This window comes from Loxodonta africana, chromosome 5, assembly GCF_030014295.1.
Source record: "Loxodonta africana isolate mLoxAfr1 chromosome 5, mLoxAfr1.hap2, whole genome shotgun sequence".
Classification (NCBI taxonomy): Eukaryota; Metazoa; Chordata; class Mammalia; order Proboscidea; family Elephantidae; genus Loxodonta; species Loxodonta africana.
In genome coordinates, this window is record NC_087346.1 from 14,956,868 (window position 1) to 14,977,574 (window position 20,707).

Genomic DNA, 20,707 nt, shown 5'->3' on the forward strand with positions numbered 1-20,707 from the left:
TCATTGCCTTCATCAACGTGTCTATTTTTTAATTCCCCCTTTTTCCCTTGGAAGAACATAATAATTTTTAAACCATACTCATCATGAGAGGTTTTCAGAAAATGCTAGAATTTTAATACTTCAGGTTCCAAGATTTGAGAATTTTATATCTAATTGTTAGTCCTAACTCATTTTTAAAGTTCCTAAGTATCAATTTTCCATTATGAACTCATAAATGTAATAAATTATGCACTTTCTAAAATGATGCTGTCATGTATTTTAATGTATAATTGCAGTAATTCATTTTTAACTTACAAAGATTCCAGTATTTATAGAACTTGATATCTAAGAATTTGGAAGATTTTTTTTTTTTTTTTCCTGCTACTACTCAAAGCAATACTAATCAAATGGATATTTTAGGTTCTGAGAATGCAGATTTAAAAAATCCAGATAGAAGATAATGAATTTGAGTTTTAGGTAACATGAAAACATCCATGTGCAGATATTCAGCCAGCAGCTGGAAGTTGAGGACTGGTGCCTTCAGATGGGACAGTCTTAGGAGTCTTTGGCATGTAGCTGAGAATTGAAGCTTTGGAAATACAGGGTCTTGGCCCTGGGGCCTTATGTGCTGTGGTTAGCTTACCTGTTCAGCCTCTTCCCATACCACTCTCCCCCTCCATTTCTTGTGCTCAACCCATGATGGCTTTGGTTTTAGTTCTGTCAATACATCGTCCTCCTTCCCACCTCTGGGTCCCTGCTTAAACTGTTCCATTTACACGTTCTTCACACCTCTATGCAAAGGCCACTTCCTCAGAGGAGCCTTCCCTAGCCTCCAGATGAGGTTGTTGTTGTTGTTGGGTGCTACTGAGTCAGTTCTCACTCATAACAAGCCCATGTGATGAGTAGAACTACCCCATAGGGTTTTCTTGGCTGATTCCAACTCATAGCAATCCTATAGGACCGAGTAGTTCTCCCGTATTATATTGCTCTTAATAGTGTGCCATATTTTTCCTTCATAGCACTTAAGAAGATTTGTAATTAATTCTTTTTTGAATGTTTTCTTTCATGTCATCTCCTCCCCAATAGACCACAAGCTCCCTGAGAGCGGGAGTCATGTTTACGGTCATTCGTCATTGTATCCTTAACACCTAACACAGTTCCTTGGACATGGAGGGTATTAGTGACTGTTTGTTCACAATGTGAAAGAGAGTTTTCAAGGACAGGACCTGAGGAAAATGTCTCAATTTTTTGAATGAGCTCTGGAAGAAGAATCACTGAAGGAGACTGAATAAGATCAATGAGAAGGTGATCAAGAAAATTATAATAAACACTACACCCAAAAAGCCAAACCCACTGCCGTCAAGTCGATTCCAACTCAGCAACCCTATAGTAGAACTGCCCCATAGGGCTTCCAAGGAGCAGCTGGGGGATTCGAACTGCTGACCTTTTGTTTAGCAGCAGAGCTCGTAACCACTGCACCACCAGGGTGCCAATAAACTCTAAAGAAGGGAGGAAATCTGATCTTATTAAGTAGGAGGGTGGAAATAGTTAATACTGTCAAATACAGAGATCAGACCAAATGTACAAACATGTCAATTAAGTGACAATTGAATAGGAAGTGTTAGCTTACTCTCATTTCTTAAAGAATTTTTCGTTTGATTCTCTAAATTCCTTCCCATGTCACTCACAGCCTAATTTCCATGTAGCAACGATTATATTCCTACCCATGTTTATAGAACATAGAATTTATTTTAAAGAAGCCTTAATTAAAGATTAGAATTATGTTTGCCCAAAAAATGAGATTGTAGGAGAAAGCACTTCAGGAACTAGCATCCTAGACGAAAGGGATGTACATATTATTCTTACCCGTTTTCAAAAACAAAACCTACCTCTCCCACATTCTTTTCTGTGAGGTAAAATCTCAGAACATAGGCACTTTTGCCAAACTTTGGCCATAGGCAACTACTCTTCAAATTCCAGCGTGAATATCTTCTTCTCCCAGTTGGATCCCCTTCATGCTAGATATTCTCCAAGGTAAGGATAAACCAAAAAAAAAAACCAAACCCATTGTCTTCAAGTCCGTCCCAACTCATGGAGACCCATGCATTACCGAGCAGAACAGCTCCATAGGGTTTTCTTGTCTTCTGTAATCTGAGGAAGAAAGATTGCCAGGCCTTTCTTCTTCAGCACCACTGGGTAGGTTTGAACCACCAACCTTTAGGTTAGTAGTAAAGCACAAACTGTGCCACCCAGGGACCTTAGGGGAAGAATAGGCTACTAATATTCAGATAATATGCCTTATTGACTTCTGTTTAATTTGAACAACCTAAAGCTATGTTGAACAACAGAACTGAACGTGTATGGTTATTTGTCTTTCGCAAATGTTTGTTAGTAACCAATTTTTAATGTAAAAATATAGTGGAGTTTTTTTAACATTTCTCATATTGGCCAGCCTTGATTTCATTTACACAGACAGTATCATTTATTCTGTGAACTGTGTTTCAGGAGATAGGGGAAATGAATAGGAAAGACAGAAAGAAAATGATATAAAGCTGAAGTTGGGGACAATACAACTAGATCATTTTGTTTATTTGTGTTTCTTCGTTGTATCTCCCTGAGGAAGAAAGGAGATATGAATGCCTCCTTTTTTCTTTGTATACAAATATGCAAATTGGGGCAGCCAACAATCTTCTAATTTCTCCTCTGGCGTCAGAGCTATAGCTGTCCCAAAGATGGGAGAACATCAACAACAATTCAGTCATTTGTTTGTTCAGCAAATACTGAATATTTCATAGCTGCACAGTCTGCCAAGCCAACTCTTAGACAACTCAGGGAAGAGTGGGAAAACACGTTAAACATTTTACTGTGTATTCTGTTCTTTAATCATAATGTGTTTTATCATTTTTTTCAAAATAAATGTGTGATGAGAATTTTTTGCAAAATTTTTATCAAAAATAATGATTAACTTTTAGTTTATTTAAAAATGTACATATACATAAAAAAAATACACATATGTAGATAGAAATACAGAGATATCTGTCTAAAGAGAGAACCTACAATACCCTAAAGTTATGTATAAAACCTGTCCCTTACCAGCCATTGAAACTTATAAAACTATGTAGCTTTTGTGATAATATACTGTTACTATTTATATAAAGAACTAAATAAACATAAATATGTATATACTTAGATAACAAAAGTTATAGCATTGAAAGTCATCTTAAAAGTAATTTTTTACAACACTGATATCCACTCACCTATCAAGAAAAAAATCTACACCAAGGAAGTGTTCTAACCCAAAGGTTCACCTCCCTTTCTTACACATCCCAACAAAATATCCACATGTGCCACACATTCCCATTCAAAAACCAAACAAACCCAATGCCACCCAGTAGATCGCAACTCATAGCAACCCTATAGGACAGAGTAGAACTGCCCCATAGGGCTTCCAAGGAGCACCTGGTGGATTTGAACTGCCGACCTTTTGATTAACAGCCAAGCTCCTAACCGCTGTGCCACCAGGGTTTCCACACATCCCCATAGGCACTCCCAATGTATTAGCTGTAACCCCATTCTTTTCTCTTTCACTCAAAAAGTATATTGGATTGTAAGCAATGAGAATGACATCATAGAGATAATTTTGAATTGGTTCTAGTTTATTTCTTTTTAAATGCACATTCTTATAAAGTTTAGTACTTTATTTTTAGTAACAAATTACTACTGATATTGTGCAGAACTGTTGAAATTTACTGAGGGCGCCACTCAGTACCCCTTGAGATAGTCCAGTCCTCTTTCCAACAGCCTTGGCCATTTGAAAATTCATCCTTACATTGAACTGAAATGTGTCTCCCTGTCTTAGTCCTACCTTGTGCAGCAGAATAAAATCTAAGCCATCTTTCACACAGCAGCTCTTCAGCCTTTTGGAAACAATTAGCATTTTCTCCCTACACTTAGGAAACATCTCCATTTCCTCAGAGGACTTGGTTTTCAGACCTTGTGCGAACCCAATCACTGGTTTCTGAATGCACTCCAATTTACCTATACCCTTCTTCATTCATTCATTCATTCTTTTTTGAGTACCTACTTTACACCAGGTATGCTTGGGATATGTCAGTCTTATACCTAGAACCAAACATTATATTCAAGGTACAAACTATTGGCTGTCTTTTCCTAGATAATGACTCAGAGAGGAAGTGATACCTACCTCAGTGTGGGGGACAACATACTACCGTCTCCGTGGGATAGAGATGACTTCGAACTACATACCAGTGCCAAGTGCCGTGGAGTTGACTCTGACCCATTGCGACCATATGTACGCCAGAGTACAACTGTGCTCCGTGAGGTTTTCAGTGGCTGGTTTTTCAGAAGTAGATCACCAGATCTTTTTCCGAGGCACCTCTGGGTAGACTCAAAAAGTCAACCTTTCGGTTAGCAGAGGAGCGTGTTAACCGTCTGCATACCTGTCCCTTTTTCCCCACCTTAAGAGGAGACTGACATATTCTTTCAGGAAAACTTGCTTCATGAGAGAGTTACTGCAGGTAGTTATTCATGGAAATGCACACATATAATATTTCTCATTAGTGTTTGGAATGAGAATTACTATTCTAAAGTCTACACTCCCATTAATGTAGCTTAAAATCTTGTTAGCTTTTTTGAAAGTCGAATCAGACTGTTGGGCAGATATTGACCATATGGTCAACTAAAACCCTAAGACTTGTCCAAAGCCTAACAAGCCAGCCAGCCTGCACTCGTGTAGTTACTGTCTTGACCCAGAAGCAGGACTGTTAAATTTATCCCTATTAAATGTCATTACATTATTAGAGCCTGCTGAGGTCATGTTAGCTCCTAATTCTGTCATCCAGTTTGTTAGCTGTAAGGGTAGGGATCATGTCTGTTGTATTTTGCTTTATATTTCTTGCAACAAGGATGATTTTTGATTTACAACGAATGCCATCTACCAATTAGATAAACATCTACCTATATCTTGGTGCAAATCTCTTGAGAAGAGAGGACCAGACAAGTCTGCGTACAATATCTTAGAGCATTCCAACTAGCAACTCCCTCACTGGGTCACTAGCCACTACCCTGCAGGCATGGTCATTCAACCTGTTTTTAATCCGGTCCATATTGCCTTTTGTAGGAGTCCCTGGGTGGCACAAACTGTTAAGCACTGGATGACTACTAGCCAAAGGGTCCGTGGTTGGAACCCGCCCATGTGCACCTCATAAGGCAGGCCTGGAGATCTGCTTCCAAAAGCTCCCAGCCTTGAAAACCCTATGGAGCACAGTTCTACTGTTGACACACATGGGGTCATGAGTCAGAACCAACTCAACGGCAACTTGTACAAAATCTTAAGAACATCAAGAACGACCCTGCCTTCTGACTAGCAAAAGTTCATTTATGCTATACTTGTCATACTTACCAGATCTAGTAATCCTGTCCAAGAAGAAAACTAAATTAGACAGATTTCTTAGTAAATCCACATAGCATCCATATAGTAATCACTGCTTGTCCTTTTTATGCTTATTAAAATTCTTTAATTTCTTCAATATGGAAATTTTCATTCAAGGGCAACACAATCCTTTTTTCGAAGAATAAAAAAGTCATCAGCATAATATGATGTATAAGAAAATGTTAGTGCTTAGATCTGTGAAGATTAAAATTGAGACTAGCATCCCCTTTCATATTAACCATACTCTAGAAGATAAAAGAAGATGAGAGCAGTTATAATCAAACCAAACCCATTGCCCTCAAGTCAGTTGTGACTCATAGTGACCCTACAGGACAGAGTAGAACTGCCCCACAGGGTTTCAAACGCTGTATATCTTTACGGAAGCATGCTGCCTCATCTTTCTCCTGTGGACTGGCTGGTGGGTTTGAACTGCCAACCTTTCAGTTAGCAGCCAAGGGCTTTAACCACTGCACTACCAGGGCCCCTCTGAAGTTATAATCCACTTCTGTAAATAACAACCAAAAGAATCTATTGGAGAATTTCCCTGGATCTACAATAAGCATGCCGATCTATATTTAAAATGTCTATTTCCTGACCCGGAAACCCTGGTGGCGTAGTGGTTAAGCACTATGGCTGCTAACCAAAGGGCCAGCAGTTTGAATCCGCCAGGCGCTCCTTGGAAACTCTATGGGGCAGTTCTACTCTGTGCTATAGGGTCACTATGAGTCGGAATCAACTCGACTGCACTGGGTTTGGTTTTTGGGTTTTATTTACTGACCCAGGCATTGTGCTACCAGTTTGCATTTATTGTCTCATACAATCCATCAACACTGCTAGGTAGGTATTATTATTCTCTTCCCAAAGATACAGTAAAACCTGCAAAAGCTGTAACCTGTGTAAGGCGGAAACTGTCAGAGAAGGAAAATGAACATTTTCCACTGAAATGAACGATAGAAAAGTGGTAAGACTGCACCCTGTCAAAGGCGGACAACTCATGAGATCCAGAAAAACAAGGCAGTCTGGTCGAGTGCCAGCTCCGGCAGCTGCTTCAGCTCACTGTATAAAGTATCATAGAAGTCAGGTGCCTTGTCCGGGGTCCTAGCTGGACAAGCTGTTTCAGACAGGTCTATTCAACATCAAAATTCCTTCTACTGTGCAAATGGCCTCTTTAGAGTTGCAGAATCCATACTTTTGACACTTCTTCTATTTGTTGACAGTGATTCAAGAGGCTCGAACTCATTGTGAATAGCTCCATGTTCTTGTACAAGTGCTTCACACGTCTGAGACTTCAGGTGATTCTGTGTCCGTTCTGTCCTTTTCAGTTTAAAGATCAGTGTTCTTGATGGGAAATAAGACACAAAATAGGATTTGAGAAATGTCACTTCCCCTTTTTTAATTCATCAACCTTTTAACAAGAAGTCTGATGTGTGAGCCTTTTTTTTTTTTTTTGCCTTTCCTGACTCTGAGCTAACCTAAAAAGCCTTTATGATTGTCAAACTATATGTATTACATAGGATGCTTCCTAGAAAAAGCTTCTTCCAATTTAGAAGTATTTGGTAATTTTTCCAAACCTAGAAATTGGCCATAATCTAAAAATAAATCAAGTAACTTTAGTGGAAAGGAAAGGAAGTTACCCTAATTAATGGCATACCTCCTATGAAGGCTTCCAGATTGCTTTAATGAATTGAAGACAATTTCACCAATTCTAAGCTACCAAAAAAGATGATAAAGAAATATATATATGTTAAATTGTGTTTAGCAATTATAAATTGGTTGATATATATTTTATGATCTCTTGTATCATAGTAAGCATGATGTTTTAAAGGCCAACCTGAAGAAGCATTTGCTCCCTTTGATTGAGTACTTGGGACTAGTTGAGGCAAAGATGTCATCAGAAGCATTTGATATTAAAAAAGACTCAAACCATTCAAACAGTAAAGCTCGAACAGAGCCAAAATGGGTGAGAAAAAGAATGGAAGCTTTCTTCAAGGTGCTACATGGTGTAGGGAAACACCAGAGAAAGATTTGCTACTTAAAGAAATTGTTTCACACTGGTAATAATCCTGAATTTAGAGCTACCAGATTAGTGGGTAAAATAACCATACTGACCCATAATTATAAATGCACTATTTACAACTTAGCCATACATAAGCCAAGTAATAGACTATCAGGATACATTGGAGATAATTAAGATTGGCAGTAACCAAAAAAACCAAATCCATTGCCTTCGAGTCAATTCCGACTCATAGCAACCCTGTGGGACAGAGGAGAACTGCCCCTTAAGGCTTCCAAGAGGCAGCTAGGGGATTTGAACTGTTGACCTTTTGGTTAGCAGTCAAACGCTTAACCACTGAGCCACCAGGGAAGAGCACGTGACTTATTTTTTTATCTTTGGTATTTAATTTGGTAGCTTGAATTATATGTAAAAATAACTGGATTCACTATAAATATATTTATATCATAAAAATGCTGCCTTGGAGGTTTCTCATTAGCTTCATCTTCCCTGGTTATCATAAAATTTTTTTTTCACTAATTATCTTTCCAAGCATTGTGTAAGGATATTGTGAGAACTAAGTTATTCTTTGAATTCCTGATGCCAAAAAAAAAAAAAACCTGTTGCTGTTGAGTCAATGCCAACTCACAGCAACCCTATAGGACAGAGTAGAACTGCCCCATAGTTTCCAAGGGGCGCCTGGTGGCTTTGAACCGCTGACCTTTTGTTTAGTAGCCATAGCTGTTAACCACTACACCACCAGAGTTTCCAGAGTTCCTGAGAGCAGTGTTTATCCTTGACTGTACATGCTTATATTTGATCTGTACATATGTGTATGTGTGTATATGCATGTAGCCTAAATGTATATGCAACTAAATTAATTCATTTTCTCTAGCATAAAGCAGGAATTAACTGGCCAGAAGTAGACTGTATTGCTCATTATCCACTAAGTTATGTTTAGTGTTTTACCAACACATTAACATGTTTTAAACCAAGATTATTAGCTTTATAAGAATTCATTCCTCGGTATACCCAAAAGCACATGAACTACATTGTGTGAACTATTTTTATATTCTGAGAGGCAGCAGAGTCTAGGGTGCCCAGACTGGCTGGGATTGACTCCTAGCTCTACCACCTACTGACCTTGGGCAAATAATTTCTCTGTGCCTCAGTTCCCTCATCTGCAAATTGGGGTAATAATATGTACCTTACACACTGTGAGGATTAAACGAAGTAATAAACATAAAACACAGACCGATACCTACCGGTTGATAATCCATTTGTAACTGTTAGCAAACGAAACCATTGACGATTCGTTCTTTTCTTGGCACCCAGTGTTCTCTGAGTTTGCAAATACATTTTGAATTCAGTTATATCAAATTATCAGCAGAAGACCCACCAGATGGCTATTTCTTGATTGACTCTTGGAAACTGGAACCTTAGTTTCAAGCCACTTCACTATTCTGACAGTGTCTCAGCTCCCAATCATTTTCTCACCATTCCAGGCATCAACAAGACAAATAAGACATGATTCTTGCTCTCAGGGAAAATCAAAATACAACAGCATGTTGCAAAGAATGCTATGATACAATTTTGTCTGGGTCCACCAGGGCACAGAGGAGAGAGGCACCTACCCAGAACAGCGGTGTTGAAAAGACTTCCCAGGGAGGATGACAGTTGAGCTGCCTTGAAAGGCAAAACAATGTTCTCTAGATAAAGAAGAGGAACGTATTCTAGGTAAAGGCAGCAATATAGAAAGTCACAGAAGAAAGAACACAGCACTGTGGAAACGGCAGTAATTCACTGTGGCTATAGAATTGAGGGCTGAGAGGAACAAGAGCCTTGAGCTCCATCCTAAGAAGTCTGGAGGTTCTCCTGAAGACTACAGGGAATGACAGAAGTTATCACTATGGAGACCAAATTGGCAAGACTGCAGCTAACTGGGGAGAGGAGAGGTTGACTGCAGCAAGGAATCAGATAGGAAACCAGATAGGAGGCTGCTACAGCAATCCAGGCAAGAAATGATGAGGCCTGAATTGTCGGGCAAGTAGCTGCGCAATCAAGAGAAGTAAAAATAGTGGGGTGATATGAAGTATAACACCTAGGTCTTGATCACCACTTGGCTGCAGGAGTTGAGTTAAGAAAGAACTCATAAAGGACTTCCCAGGTTTCAGGCTTGCATGACATTCGCTAAAATATAGAAAAAGGATGACTTTCAAAATCACGAGTACCTATATGCCCAAAAGGAAATGCCCAAATAAGGGCTCAGGAAAAGCTGGATTGCAGAGATACCAAACTCAGCAGCATAGAGAATAGCTTAAGTCAAGGAAGTAGGTGAGATATCATATTGGATTTGCTTTTATACCCTTTTTCAATAACCGGGCAATCAAAGCTCTTCTATTCTACCTCTGACGAGAACACATCTAAGGCAGCTCTGAGCATTGAAAGGAAATCAAACTGAAGATTTCAACCTTGAAATTAATTGCAGAGTTTGTTGCAGATGGCGAATGTTTCAAAGGTATAAAGAGTTTTCTAAGTGACTTGGTGAAGATGTGAACATGAGTCCCTGGTGCAGCATTTCCTGTCATAGATTGCAGAATTGCCAACCATAGGCCTTTCCTTTGGCTCCTGGGGCCTTCATTTCCCTAGGGAACTACTGTGCTTATTCAACTTTAAGACCTTGTAGGAAGAATCAGTTATTTCTCTCTGGGGTCTTAACTGAGAGCAAGAAACATGGGAGTAAATAGTCACTAAAGAGGGACAAGGACAAATAAATATGTTTTTAGCCAAATGTATGAACAACTCGTTTAAAAAAAAAAGCTGGCCACACTTTTACAAAAATTACCAATTAGACCAGCACTATTTTGTTGTGGCTCCTACTCATTGTAACCTACACGGGGTTGAGCAATCCACACCGGTTTTGCGGTTCCCAACACAAAGAAAGGTGGAGTTCATTATATGCTAATTTTCTGCATATTGTGGTCTTACAAAGACAATTTTCAGGCCCAGTTTTGCCAACGCCTGACTGACGCTATGATCTTGGACAAATCCGTTTTGTGAAATGCAGATAATATCCGTTCTTGGCCCTCGTGTTCCAGAGTACTGTGACCAAATGAAGGCACAGAATGAAACTGCCCTTGGAAAAACTGTTTTAGGTACCGTATAAATACAACCTTCCCATTATGGAAGGATGGCATGTTTTACCTCAGAAGGCTCATCAGTTAAAAGGTTACAAAAATCAGTGCTGTTCTTGATATTAATACTAGCCTACCGTTTGCTAGGAAACCCTGGTGGCATAGCGGTTAAGTGCTACAGCTGCTAACTAAAAGGTCGGCAGTTCGAATCCACCAGGCGCTCCTTGGAAACTCCGTGGGGCAGTTCTACCCTGCCCTATAGGGTCATCGTAAGTCGGAATCGACTCGACGGCCACAGGTTTGGTTTGGTTTTTACCATTTGCTAAACGCCTACTGAGATGCTCTATGAACTTCCTTTAAATGTCTCAATAGCCCTTAAGATGTTTACCCTTTTTTTTTACAGATGGGAAAACTGAGGCTTAGAAAGGTTAAGTGACTTGGCCAAGGTCACACAACTGGTAAATTATAGCTCAGTATTTAAACTCAGCATCTGATCGTAGTCTATGCTGCTTCAACAGCAAGTTCCAAAATTGTATTCCGAAAAGAACATCAGGTGGGAGAGACGAAAATCAAACCGTTACCACTTTTCAGAGTCTCACCATCACAAGTGAGCCACAAAGCAACCCAGGAAACCTGTAATCTTCCACAATCTTGATATGTTCCTTACAGTTCTCACTCCTTAACTGTGACACACTAAGCAAGCGCTGATTCAGGACCACTAAGTCATGTGTATCTTTAAATATTTAGCGAAAGCAGATTCCAAAAGACATTTTAAAATGTATTGCAAAATGTACAGCATTTATTCACATACAGACAAAAAGGCACAAATTCTACTAAATAGTTGAACAAAAAAATACAGCTGTCCTCAACTAGTTTTATAAATACTTTCAAAAAGAGGATAGAAATAAATACAGGATTGGGCCAGGTAATATAAAATAGTCATCTCTACATATACTTTTGTTTAATTTCTGATTTGGAACTCTTCATGCACCTTTTTTTGTTTTTTTCCCAATTTTAGCTGAATGGACACCAAGCTAGGCACATAGTGAAAAATCCTCTGTACAAGGTTACAAATGTAATGACGAGTTTGTCCATTTCAAAATAATTAAGGTTTGTACACAACACATAGAACCCTTTATTTAGATTTTGTGTTTATAACCTAACAAATGACATTCCAGGCAACTTTACAAAAGTTTAACTAGCCTACATTTTGACATAATACATTGATCATAATCAAAGATATTTCTTGGTCAGGATGCACAAGGAAAGATAAAGCTAAAAGAAAAAAAAATAAAAAAGCAAATGGTTCCCTACTAATAGAATGCAGGTGGGTAGGTTGAGTTGGCTGCTGCTTCTGGTCACCCAGCATGACACGAAACCACCTTACGAAGCTGTCGTTACACCGTCAGAGAAACCGCGCACAATGTCAGAGAAACCGCGCTCTGTACCATTTGCATTTCGAAGCAGGAATAAAAAGTGTGGGCTTTTTTGTATGTGTTTTGTATGGGTTTATTTTTTGTTTTTTATTTTTTGGTTCAGCATAACTTGGAACGTTTGAAAGCTTTTCAACCTAAATATGGGGGGAAAAACAGGTAAGGCATTATTTTTGCACAAAACTAGCATTCCTAATAGTGCAAACGACTCTGGTACCTCTTAAAATGGTGAGAGGTCATATGCTTACGAGAATTAATTTCGATTTTCTTTCTATGGCTTAACAAATTCTCTCTCTATAAATCCTACTCCTCTCACCCAGGGCTGCTGCTGTAGTCAAAAGATAACTGCAGATAGAGTCCACCTTCTCCTGAATCCAGCAAAAGGTTTTTGCTCATATGCAAAAAAAAAAAAAAAAAGATTTTTAAATTATGCTACAAGCCAAGGTCCAACCTGGATCCATAAGAACCTTCTCAGATTGGTAGCAACAAACTTATCTGGACAGCAGTCTCAAAATGAGCCCCCATCGCTCAAAAATAGACAGTCTAAAAACCTGGGTCATTCTTTCCCCTCCCCTGAATTAGCTAGAAACGTACTCAGAAAGTTAAGACTTGGTTTGCAAATGTCACACATACAATGGGGATGCGTCAGATCTACTATCTGATCATCTGATAAAACTTGCATAGCAAGATGGAATTCAATAAGCCTTTTCGTTGTTGACAATCATCTGGAAGACTTGAAAGTTAACTACAGAACTCAAGCATTATTCATGAAGTATCAGAATGTCCCTGCCACATGGAAACAGATGTATAAATCAATCAGAATCGGAATACTGATATTAACAAACTAAGGGGCAGTTTAGGGGAAGTCGGGCTTGTTCCAAGTGCCCATAATTCTAAATCTCGTTGCTATTTAAACTTGCTTTCTCTTAAATTTGATTCACAACTACATTAAATTCCAAAGAAAATTAACAGGACCTTAACACTATCCACTGTCTTAATACATATGCACTACAATAAGTGCAAAAACAGAACATTGTACTCAAATTTAATGCTAAATTTATTATTGCTGATCACTTACTAGTTATTGCCATTTGCAATTAGAAAGTGTAAGTTACGAATAAAAGCTTAGATCTGACTCCAGAAAACTTACTCAAGGGTAGACATCAACCTCTTTCCTGTATAACCTTGGTCAATGACAAGAGCTTATCGCAACTTATTGCCCTTCTATTGTTTTTAAAATATAACCTATTTTGCTTTTTTCTTTTTCCTTTTTTTTTAATCTTTTTTTTTTTTTTTTTTTTTAAGGAATCCGTTCATGTTGGAAGCCCGGATTCCCCAACATATGCACTAGTGGTTGGCTCTGGGAAGTCTGAGTCACCAGAGTCTGGAAGTTCATTGCTTGAACTTGAATAGCCATTGTGTTGTTGGAAGCCAGATGGCCAGGTACTGCCAATGGCCAGGAAAATCCCAAGGGCCAGTGGTTAGGGAAAAGGAAAGTCAAGAGGTCTGGTAAAAATTGGACCTCAACTGCCCTTTCTCATAGACAGAACTCTCCTAATGGCTTCACTCCTGCCAGTCCTGTATCCACACCCACTCAAGGGACTTTGTGCTACATGTACCCTAGATCTCCAAACTGCAGCAATCCCATCAGCTCTTCCAGTGATGACCTTCAATTCTCTCTCCCCCATCTGCTGTATTTACACATGAATTTCCTAGAATTACTGAAGCTTCAGAGCTGCTGCCTGTACATGGTAATGCAACAAAAACAGCCTTGTGGGCCAAAGTATAAATATGATTTCAAGATCTACCACAGTCCTAGAAAATAAGTTTTATGGGCTATTAAATGGTGCATGAGGGTTTCTCAAGAACCATGTTTGATAGGGTACATATTCAGGTAACCAAGAGTTTGTGCTTTGGAAAGAATCCAGAGGAAAATAAAAACTCACCAGGCTTATTTAAGCCTTGCCCTCTTTAAAACTTATTTCACTCGTTCTCGTTTTAGTGTTGAATTCAGGCTCTAGTCTGAGCAGTGTCTTACAGTTACAATCTACTCTTATATTTCCTCAACAAGTTGCAAATAACACAAATATCTCACAATGATTTATAAATGATGGGCGATAAAATGGGTCTGAATCACAAGTACATGTGTTTATAGCTCAGGAGTAACGGATTGTTTCTGCCTGTCCACTGTGTCAGCACTCTCCTCTGGCATGCCCGATGGATGGCAAGCCCCCAGTGCGCCCTCTCCATCAGGAGGCCAAGATGCTTCTCCTGATAATGTCTGTCCTCCTGTTGATAGTGCTGCTGGCGTGTATACATTTCTTTTCTGATGCCTCACTCTCTGAGTCACTCATTTCTACATCAGGGACATACCCGTCATTCTCATTGTCGGATTTTAATTTGCTTTTTGCCCTTTCCTTGGCTGGAACTCGGCCTAAGCCCAAGTACGGGTAGTCTGAGTGCTGGTGGCAGGCCCCCTCGTGGGCCTCTCCCTGCTGCTGCCGCTCCCCCTTCTTTGGAATCCGGAATCCTCCCCAGTTCTTCACTGGGCTGGCAGGTGTTGTAGGCACTTTGACTGCAGTCTGGTTATAGTTTACTTTGATGAGGGAGCCGTTGCACTTGGGCACTATCTCCTTCCTGGTGCCGGGCGCTGACTGCCCCGCTCCTGGGGAGGTGGCGGCTCGTGTGTTGTCCAGATGCCTCTGGGACACATCTGTGGACCTGAGAGGCTTGTGACTCTGTTTAAAAGGTTTGTCTTTTAAGTCTCCCTTAATGAGATCACAATGAAAACGATTGTCTCTCCTTTTCCCGGGGTCTGGCATCACCACACCATTTTTCTGTTGTGCTGATATGATACGTGCTTCTGCAAAGGTCTTTTCCAAACTCAAAAAGCTCTCTGGGCCCGCCGTCCCCTCCCTTCGACCACATAGGTCTGGCGGCTTCGGCAGACTTTTGCCTTCGCTCCCAGTGCTATTCTGCAATGGATCTCGCTTATGGGGCTTTTTCAGTGAATGAACCAAAGAAGTACCCATTTGTTTCCTGAAGAACGCAGAATGCCACTTCAAGTCTTCTATCTTGGGAGCATCAGGGCCCACAGAAGGACTGTTAAACAAAAGCATGTTTTCCAGTGAGGAGGAGGAGCAGGAGGAAGAAGGCACACCTATAAGCATAAGACCACATAGGAAGAAATATTACAACGGAAGCAAATCCAAAAGGATAAAAGTCTAGACCCTTAGCATGGCCCTATTTTTGCAAATTTCCTACCCAAAAGTACAATATAATTCATACCACCCAGTTTGTAAAACTGATTTTCAAAGATATGACCTGCCTTAAGAAGGTACATTCAATCTGCACACTTAACATGCTACATTTTCTGAAACAGCTGAAGTTCACATAATTTTTCATGAAATACTGTTCAAGAATTATGTTTTCCTTCAAACAAACTAGATCTAATTTTCAAAGGGTAATCCATACATACATGAAGCCCTAGAGGCACAGGGGTTAAGAGCTCGGCTGCTAAACAAAAGGTCAGCAGTGTGAATCCACCAGCCACTCCCTGAATACCCTATGGGGCTGTTCTGCTCCGTCCTAAAGGGTCACTATGAACTGGAATCAACTTGTCGGCAATGGGTTCGGTATTTTTGGTTTTTAATCCATATCATCAGTTTAGTCGGCAATCACTGCCTTTTATACCCTCCACCTTACCACAGAGCAGCCAGTTCATCATGTCCTACAATTCACTATGCAGCCATCAGCCTCCCCTCCAAGACCGGGAGCATCAAAACAGCAGGAGTAGGGCTTTTAAATTTCTTTTTCTAAAGTGTCTATACCCTCTCGTGGTTATCGTGAGGATTAAATACGTGTAAATATGTCAATTAATTAAAGCAAAGTGTTAAAAATACTTGACACACAGTGAGTATTCAAAAAACTTTGGCTATTGCAAACAAAACCCATTTGTGGAAGTCAAATGAATTGTTATCCACCTTGAGGATAAGTTAAATTGGTAATTTTCAGGCTTTTTTAATGCAAATCACAGTATGAGATAAATTTCACAACATAACCCAATAAAAGTTCACATTTAATAAAATAATGTTAACCCTCTTCACCTGATATGCACACTGATACTTTTCTATTTCCCTTGTTTGTAATGCTGGTCATGACCCACCAAATTCATCTCACAACCCACTACTGAGTCATAACCTACAGCTTGAAAAACACTGGGTGAATTCATGACAATGCAGTTCACCAGTAAGAGGCCCGTGTTTGTACAAGAGCCTTGAGAGCATCTACAAAGAACAGTTTCCATTTCCAGTTTTCTGTCTTCAACAAGGTATAAACCACCAGAGTATGAGACAGGGGCCCACCACTGAGAACTTACTGCTAAGCAGACAAGGACACTGCCACCAAACAGGACATTTACTAGTGACTCGGAACTTATAGCTGTCATGGCCATGGGTGAAGGCATTTTACCATCTGCTGATTTGGAAATGCCTGCTTTCTCAGTGGTCAAGTGTTAGGGTCGATCTTAACACCACAACTGAACACATTTCTCAATTACCTACCATAGGCAAAACAGAAAGGTAAGAGGGATTGATGTTTTCTGAAGTCTGATTTCTTTCTACTTGTCTTGGGATTCATGTCTCTGAAGGGATTCTGATTCATGACCTCCCAGAAGCACTGTCTCCAAGAGAATGAACTCTCAGTCAGCTGAGTCTCTCTCATTCAGCAGAATGGCCCTGCTCATGCTCAGAATCACGTAACAGTTTAAATCATGGACCCCAAATGACACACATAAGTCATGGCCACCTGCTCGCTTCACCTGGAAGCATCTATCTCACAAGGCAGGAGCTTGACTTTGGGCATGAATAAGAACACAAGTGAATATCTAATAAACTGGAAACAGAAAAAGAAGGGCATGCTAAAGGGTCTCAGCTCCACTCCCCATGGCATGCCACCAGAAGATGAATGTAGCTTTCAACCGACCATACCTAGGGTGGATCTTACCTCGCCGTGAAGGGAGGATTTGTTTTCCTTTTCTGGAACAGCAGTAGGACTTGTGAATGCAAAGCTACGTTACAGCTCTGTTCCACAAAACACTTCCCAACCTTGTTATGAAGCCCTTTCACTCACCCAAGTAAATACCTCTGCCATGAAATGTAACAAGCTGCCTGCAATATCCATGAAAAACAACCTTTAAGTGAAATCAGATGAAAATGCCCTTTACGGCTTTTTTTTTTTTTTTTTGCAGGTAATCACTCATTACATAACAACGAGAGTCAGAGAAAGCCTTGTGATGGCACAACATGCATTACTGATGCCAGCAACCGCAACATCTGCCCCCGCCACCTTCCTTCCCCGTGACTATTTGCATGAGGACACAAAGGCCTGGGATAAAACAGATTGCTCAAGTAGGAATACTGAAGACATGGAAGTTCACTTTAAATAATCTGAATCGAACTGCCTTTACATAGGAGACCCTACTTACAAAAAATGTTATTTTAACAAAATTCTAACTCACAAAAGAAGACCAGACTTATTGGCCTGACAGAGACTGGAGAAACCCCAGAAGTATGCCCTCTGGACATCCTTTTAGCTCAATAATCAAGTCATTCCTGAGGGTCACCCTTCAGCCAAAGATTAGACAGGCCCATAAAACAAAACGAGACTAAAAGGGAATGCCAACCCAGGGGCAAGGACTAGAAGGCAGGAGGGGACAGGAAAGCTGGAACAGGGAACCCAAGGTCAAGAAGGGAGAGCTTTGACATGTCGTGGGGTTGTTAACCAATGTCATAAAACAGTATGTATACTGTTTAATGAGAAACTAGTTTGTTCTGTAAACCTTCATTTTAAAATACAATTTTTAAAAAAATGTTATTTTAAAGGAAAAGCTAAATCCCAAACTCCTGCTAGTGATATAAGCTTGATACATCTGGAAGACATTTAATCTGGGAGAGAATATATCAAGGATAATGTAAATTAATGCCAGTAAAACTATGTAACGCTTCAAGAATACCATCAAAAACTTGCTAAGCTTTTTTGTTTGTTCAGCTGACCAGTTTACCTCTAATCACATATATATTCTTAGTTACTGATAATACGCCAGGATTTGGATTTCAACATAACAGGTTTTAACAACTTCTTTGTCATTTCTATATGCCATAATCATCTAGGTACAGAGAAACAAAAAGGCACAAAAGCAGAAAATATGCCAACCGTGAATGCAATGCAAGCCCTGAGAACACTGCAGCTATCACTGCAGAGGGCAGACCAGGGCAGAAGGCTCACGGTCCTCCACTCCCGCTCAGCCTCAGACCTGTTCCATGAGTCCATGATTCTGCCTGATCTACACTCCATGGATCTCCTTATTAGAAATCCTTCTAATACCTGCTTTTTGGTACTTATTACCACAGAACGTTAGTGCTGACAGGCCCTTTAGAGGCCATCATTCCAGACCAAACCTCATTTAACAGACAAGCTAGGTCCCAAAGAAGTTAAACCACTTGCCCAACTTTGTCTGTATTCTCCAAGTCCACTGTAGATGTTATCTAAACACAGGCACGTGTCTTATAGTCTTAAGATATATTTACCATCTGTTACAGGCAAATCCAAACACTAGGTAACCTACAACTCTTTTTAGGTACCCCCTAAGGATATCAAGTACTTTGCCATACACAAATCACTATTTCATTTGAGCCTCACAACAGTTCCAGGTAGTAGCTTGAGATATCTCCATTTTACATGTGAGGAAACTGAGACTCAGAAAACTTGAGGTTTGTCTGTGTTTGGCCTGTAAATAGAGGACACAAGATTCAATCCGTATTTGGGGCCAAATTCATAGCTCTTCCCCCACACCATGATGCCTCAAATGCTTAAAAGATTTTCTTTAAATATGGAACGGCTGTGCTTTCCAGATTCTCCTACAGGATACATAAGAGAAAAAATAAAAGATTTTTTTTCCTCTAATCAAGTGTTATGGACTCTACAGCATATGAACCCCTGCCCTATATTTTGACCTACAAGTGCTTAATGCATACCTGAAATTCTTTCTTGCTCCAAGAGCTTAGTGTAAAGATTGAATATCTGTTCCTGGACTTTGCACACAGATCGTTTAATCTTTTCCCTGCGGGTCACCATGTAAGTGAGGTTCCGAACCTAGAATGTAGAGAATAAAAATTCTAGGTAAGCATAACATTATAACGGTACTTTGCTTTTTTTTAAAAAAAAAAAAAAAAACCTGAGAGAAATTGGCCCTTCTAGGGCCTTGACAGACATTTGAAATCAAAATGTACTTCAAGAATTTTATTCAATCTCTAATCTCCTTTTGGGCAGCTAATAAAGATTCCACCATCTACCCCTCAACTTAGGCAGCAGCAACACAGAAGGGGGTTAGGTTGTGGAAGGAACACCTACAAAACCCCGGCCCCAGCATCAAACCCAGCCTTAGGCCCATCCCAGCAAACAGAAGGCCGCTGGTGTCCAAGTCAGGACTTGGTACCTCTTGCCAGAGGAATTTGCTTATCACCCTTCATCTTCTTCCCACTCACTCTATTGTCCAAAGTTTTAGAGCAGTTCAGACGCCACCTCTGCTTCACTTTTATCAAGCATCTTCTGAAGAAAGAACTCGGCAAGCACAGGGTTAAGGGCCATCAGAAGAGGAGCCACCTAAAGAAATGTCTCTGCTACAGTGCCAAATGGTCACCAAGAATCCAAGTAAACTTCTTTGCGGACTGGACACTGAACTCTCAGAAATGCCTGCAGCTAGTAAGTCACTGATGGCTAGGGTGCTTCCTTGCGGCTTTGACAGTGATTTGCTGTGTCAACATTTTGATGTCTGAAGAAATTATCACCACCCTCTTCCTGATTCATTTGTAAGTAACTGAAGACCCAAGTGCTAAGAGCTCCATATCCGATATACAACTACTAGGGTTCACATGTATATTCTTACTAACCATATTGATACTTAGATTCATTCCCCTTTTTAAAGCCACCTGTGATCAGTCACCACAGGAGCAAAATTGAAAGAATTAGTCAGTAAACCCCCTTAATCCTTTGGTTCCAATATCCTTCTCTATTGGCAAACCTGACTAGATTATGTGGGTCTGAAAATACAAATGCAACACACCAAAAAATCAAACCCAGACCCACTGCTGTCGAGTCGATTCTGACTCATAGTGACCCTATAAAACAGGGTAGAACTGCCCACAGAGTTTCCAAGGAGCGCCTGGTAGATTCGAACTGCCGACCTCTTGGTCAGTAGCTGTAGCACCTAACCACTACACCAGGGTTTCCATGCAACACACAGGATACACAAATAAACCTTTCCTCAGGAAGACGTGGATAAGATCTCCCAACTTATCTCAGTGGCAGGAGTTAAAAGTTACCAAGTATTCCTACTATCAAATGACCTAAACAACCAAAAACCAAGCCACTGAGTCAATTCTGACTCACAGTGACCCTGTAGGAGAGTAGAACGTCCCTGTGAGGTTTCCAGGCTGTAATCTTTATCGAAGCAGACTGCCACATCTTTCTCCCGCTGAGTGGATGGTGGGTTCGAACTGCCCACCTTTCGGTTAGCAGCTGAGCACTTTAACCACTGCGCCACTGGGGGTCCTCAACCATGAGTGACGTAACTCAAAAAACCAAACCAAACCTGTTGCTGTTGAGTCGATTCAGACTCATGGTGACCCCATGTGTTACAGCGTAGAACTACAGAGGG

At 40.2% G+C, this 20,707-nt stretch overlaps 1 protein-coding gene across 8 annotated transcripts in view; it reads right to left on the minus strand.

The window, feature by feature from the left end:
- Positions 1-12,042: 12,042 nt before the first annotated feature.
- Positions 12,043-20,707, minus strand: part of JADE1 (jade family PHD finger 1) — a 63,547-nt gene continuing 54,882 nt past the window's right edge. For all 8 annotated transcript variants that reach the window (XM_064285322.1, XM_010590549.3, XM_064285320.1 and 5 more), the window contains 2 exons: positions 19,026-19,143; positions 12,043-15,151 (listed from right to left, as the gene is read on the minus strand). In XM_064285322.1, coding sequence (XP_064141392.1) covers positions 14,241-15,151; positions 19,026-19,143 — 1,029 coding nt within the window. In that variant the 3' untranslated portion in view covers positions 12,043-14,240. The remainder of the gene's footprint in view (positions 15,152-19,025; positions 19,144-20,707) is intronic.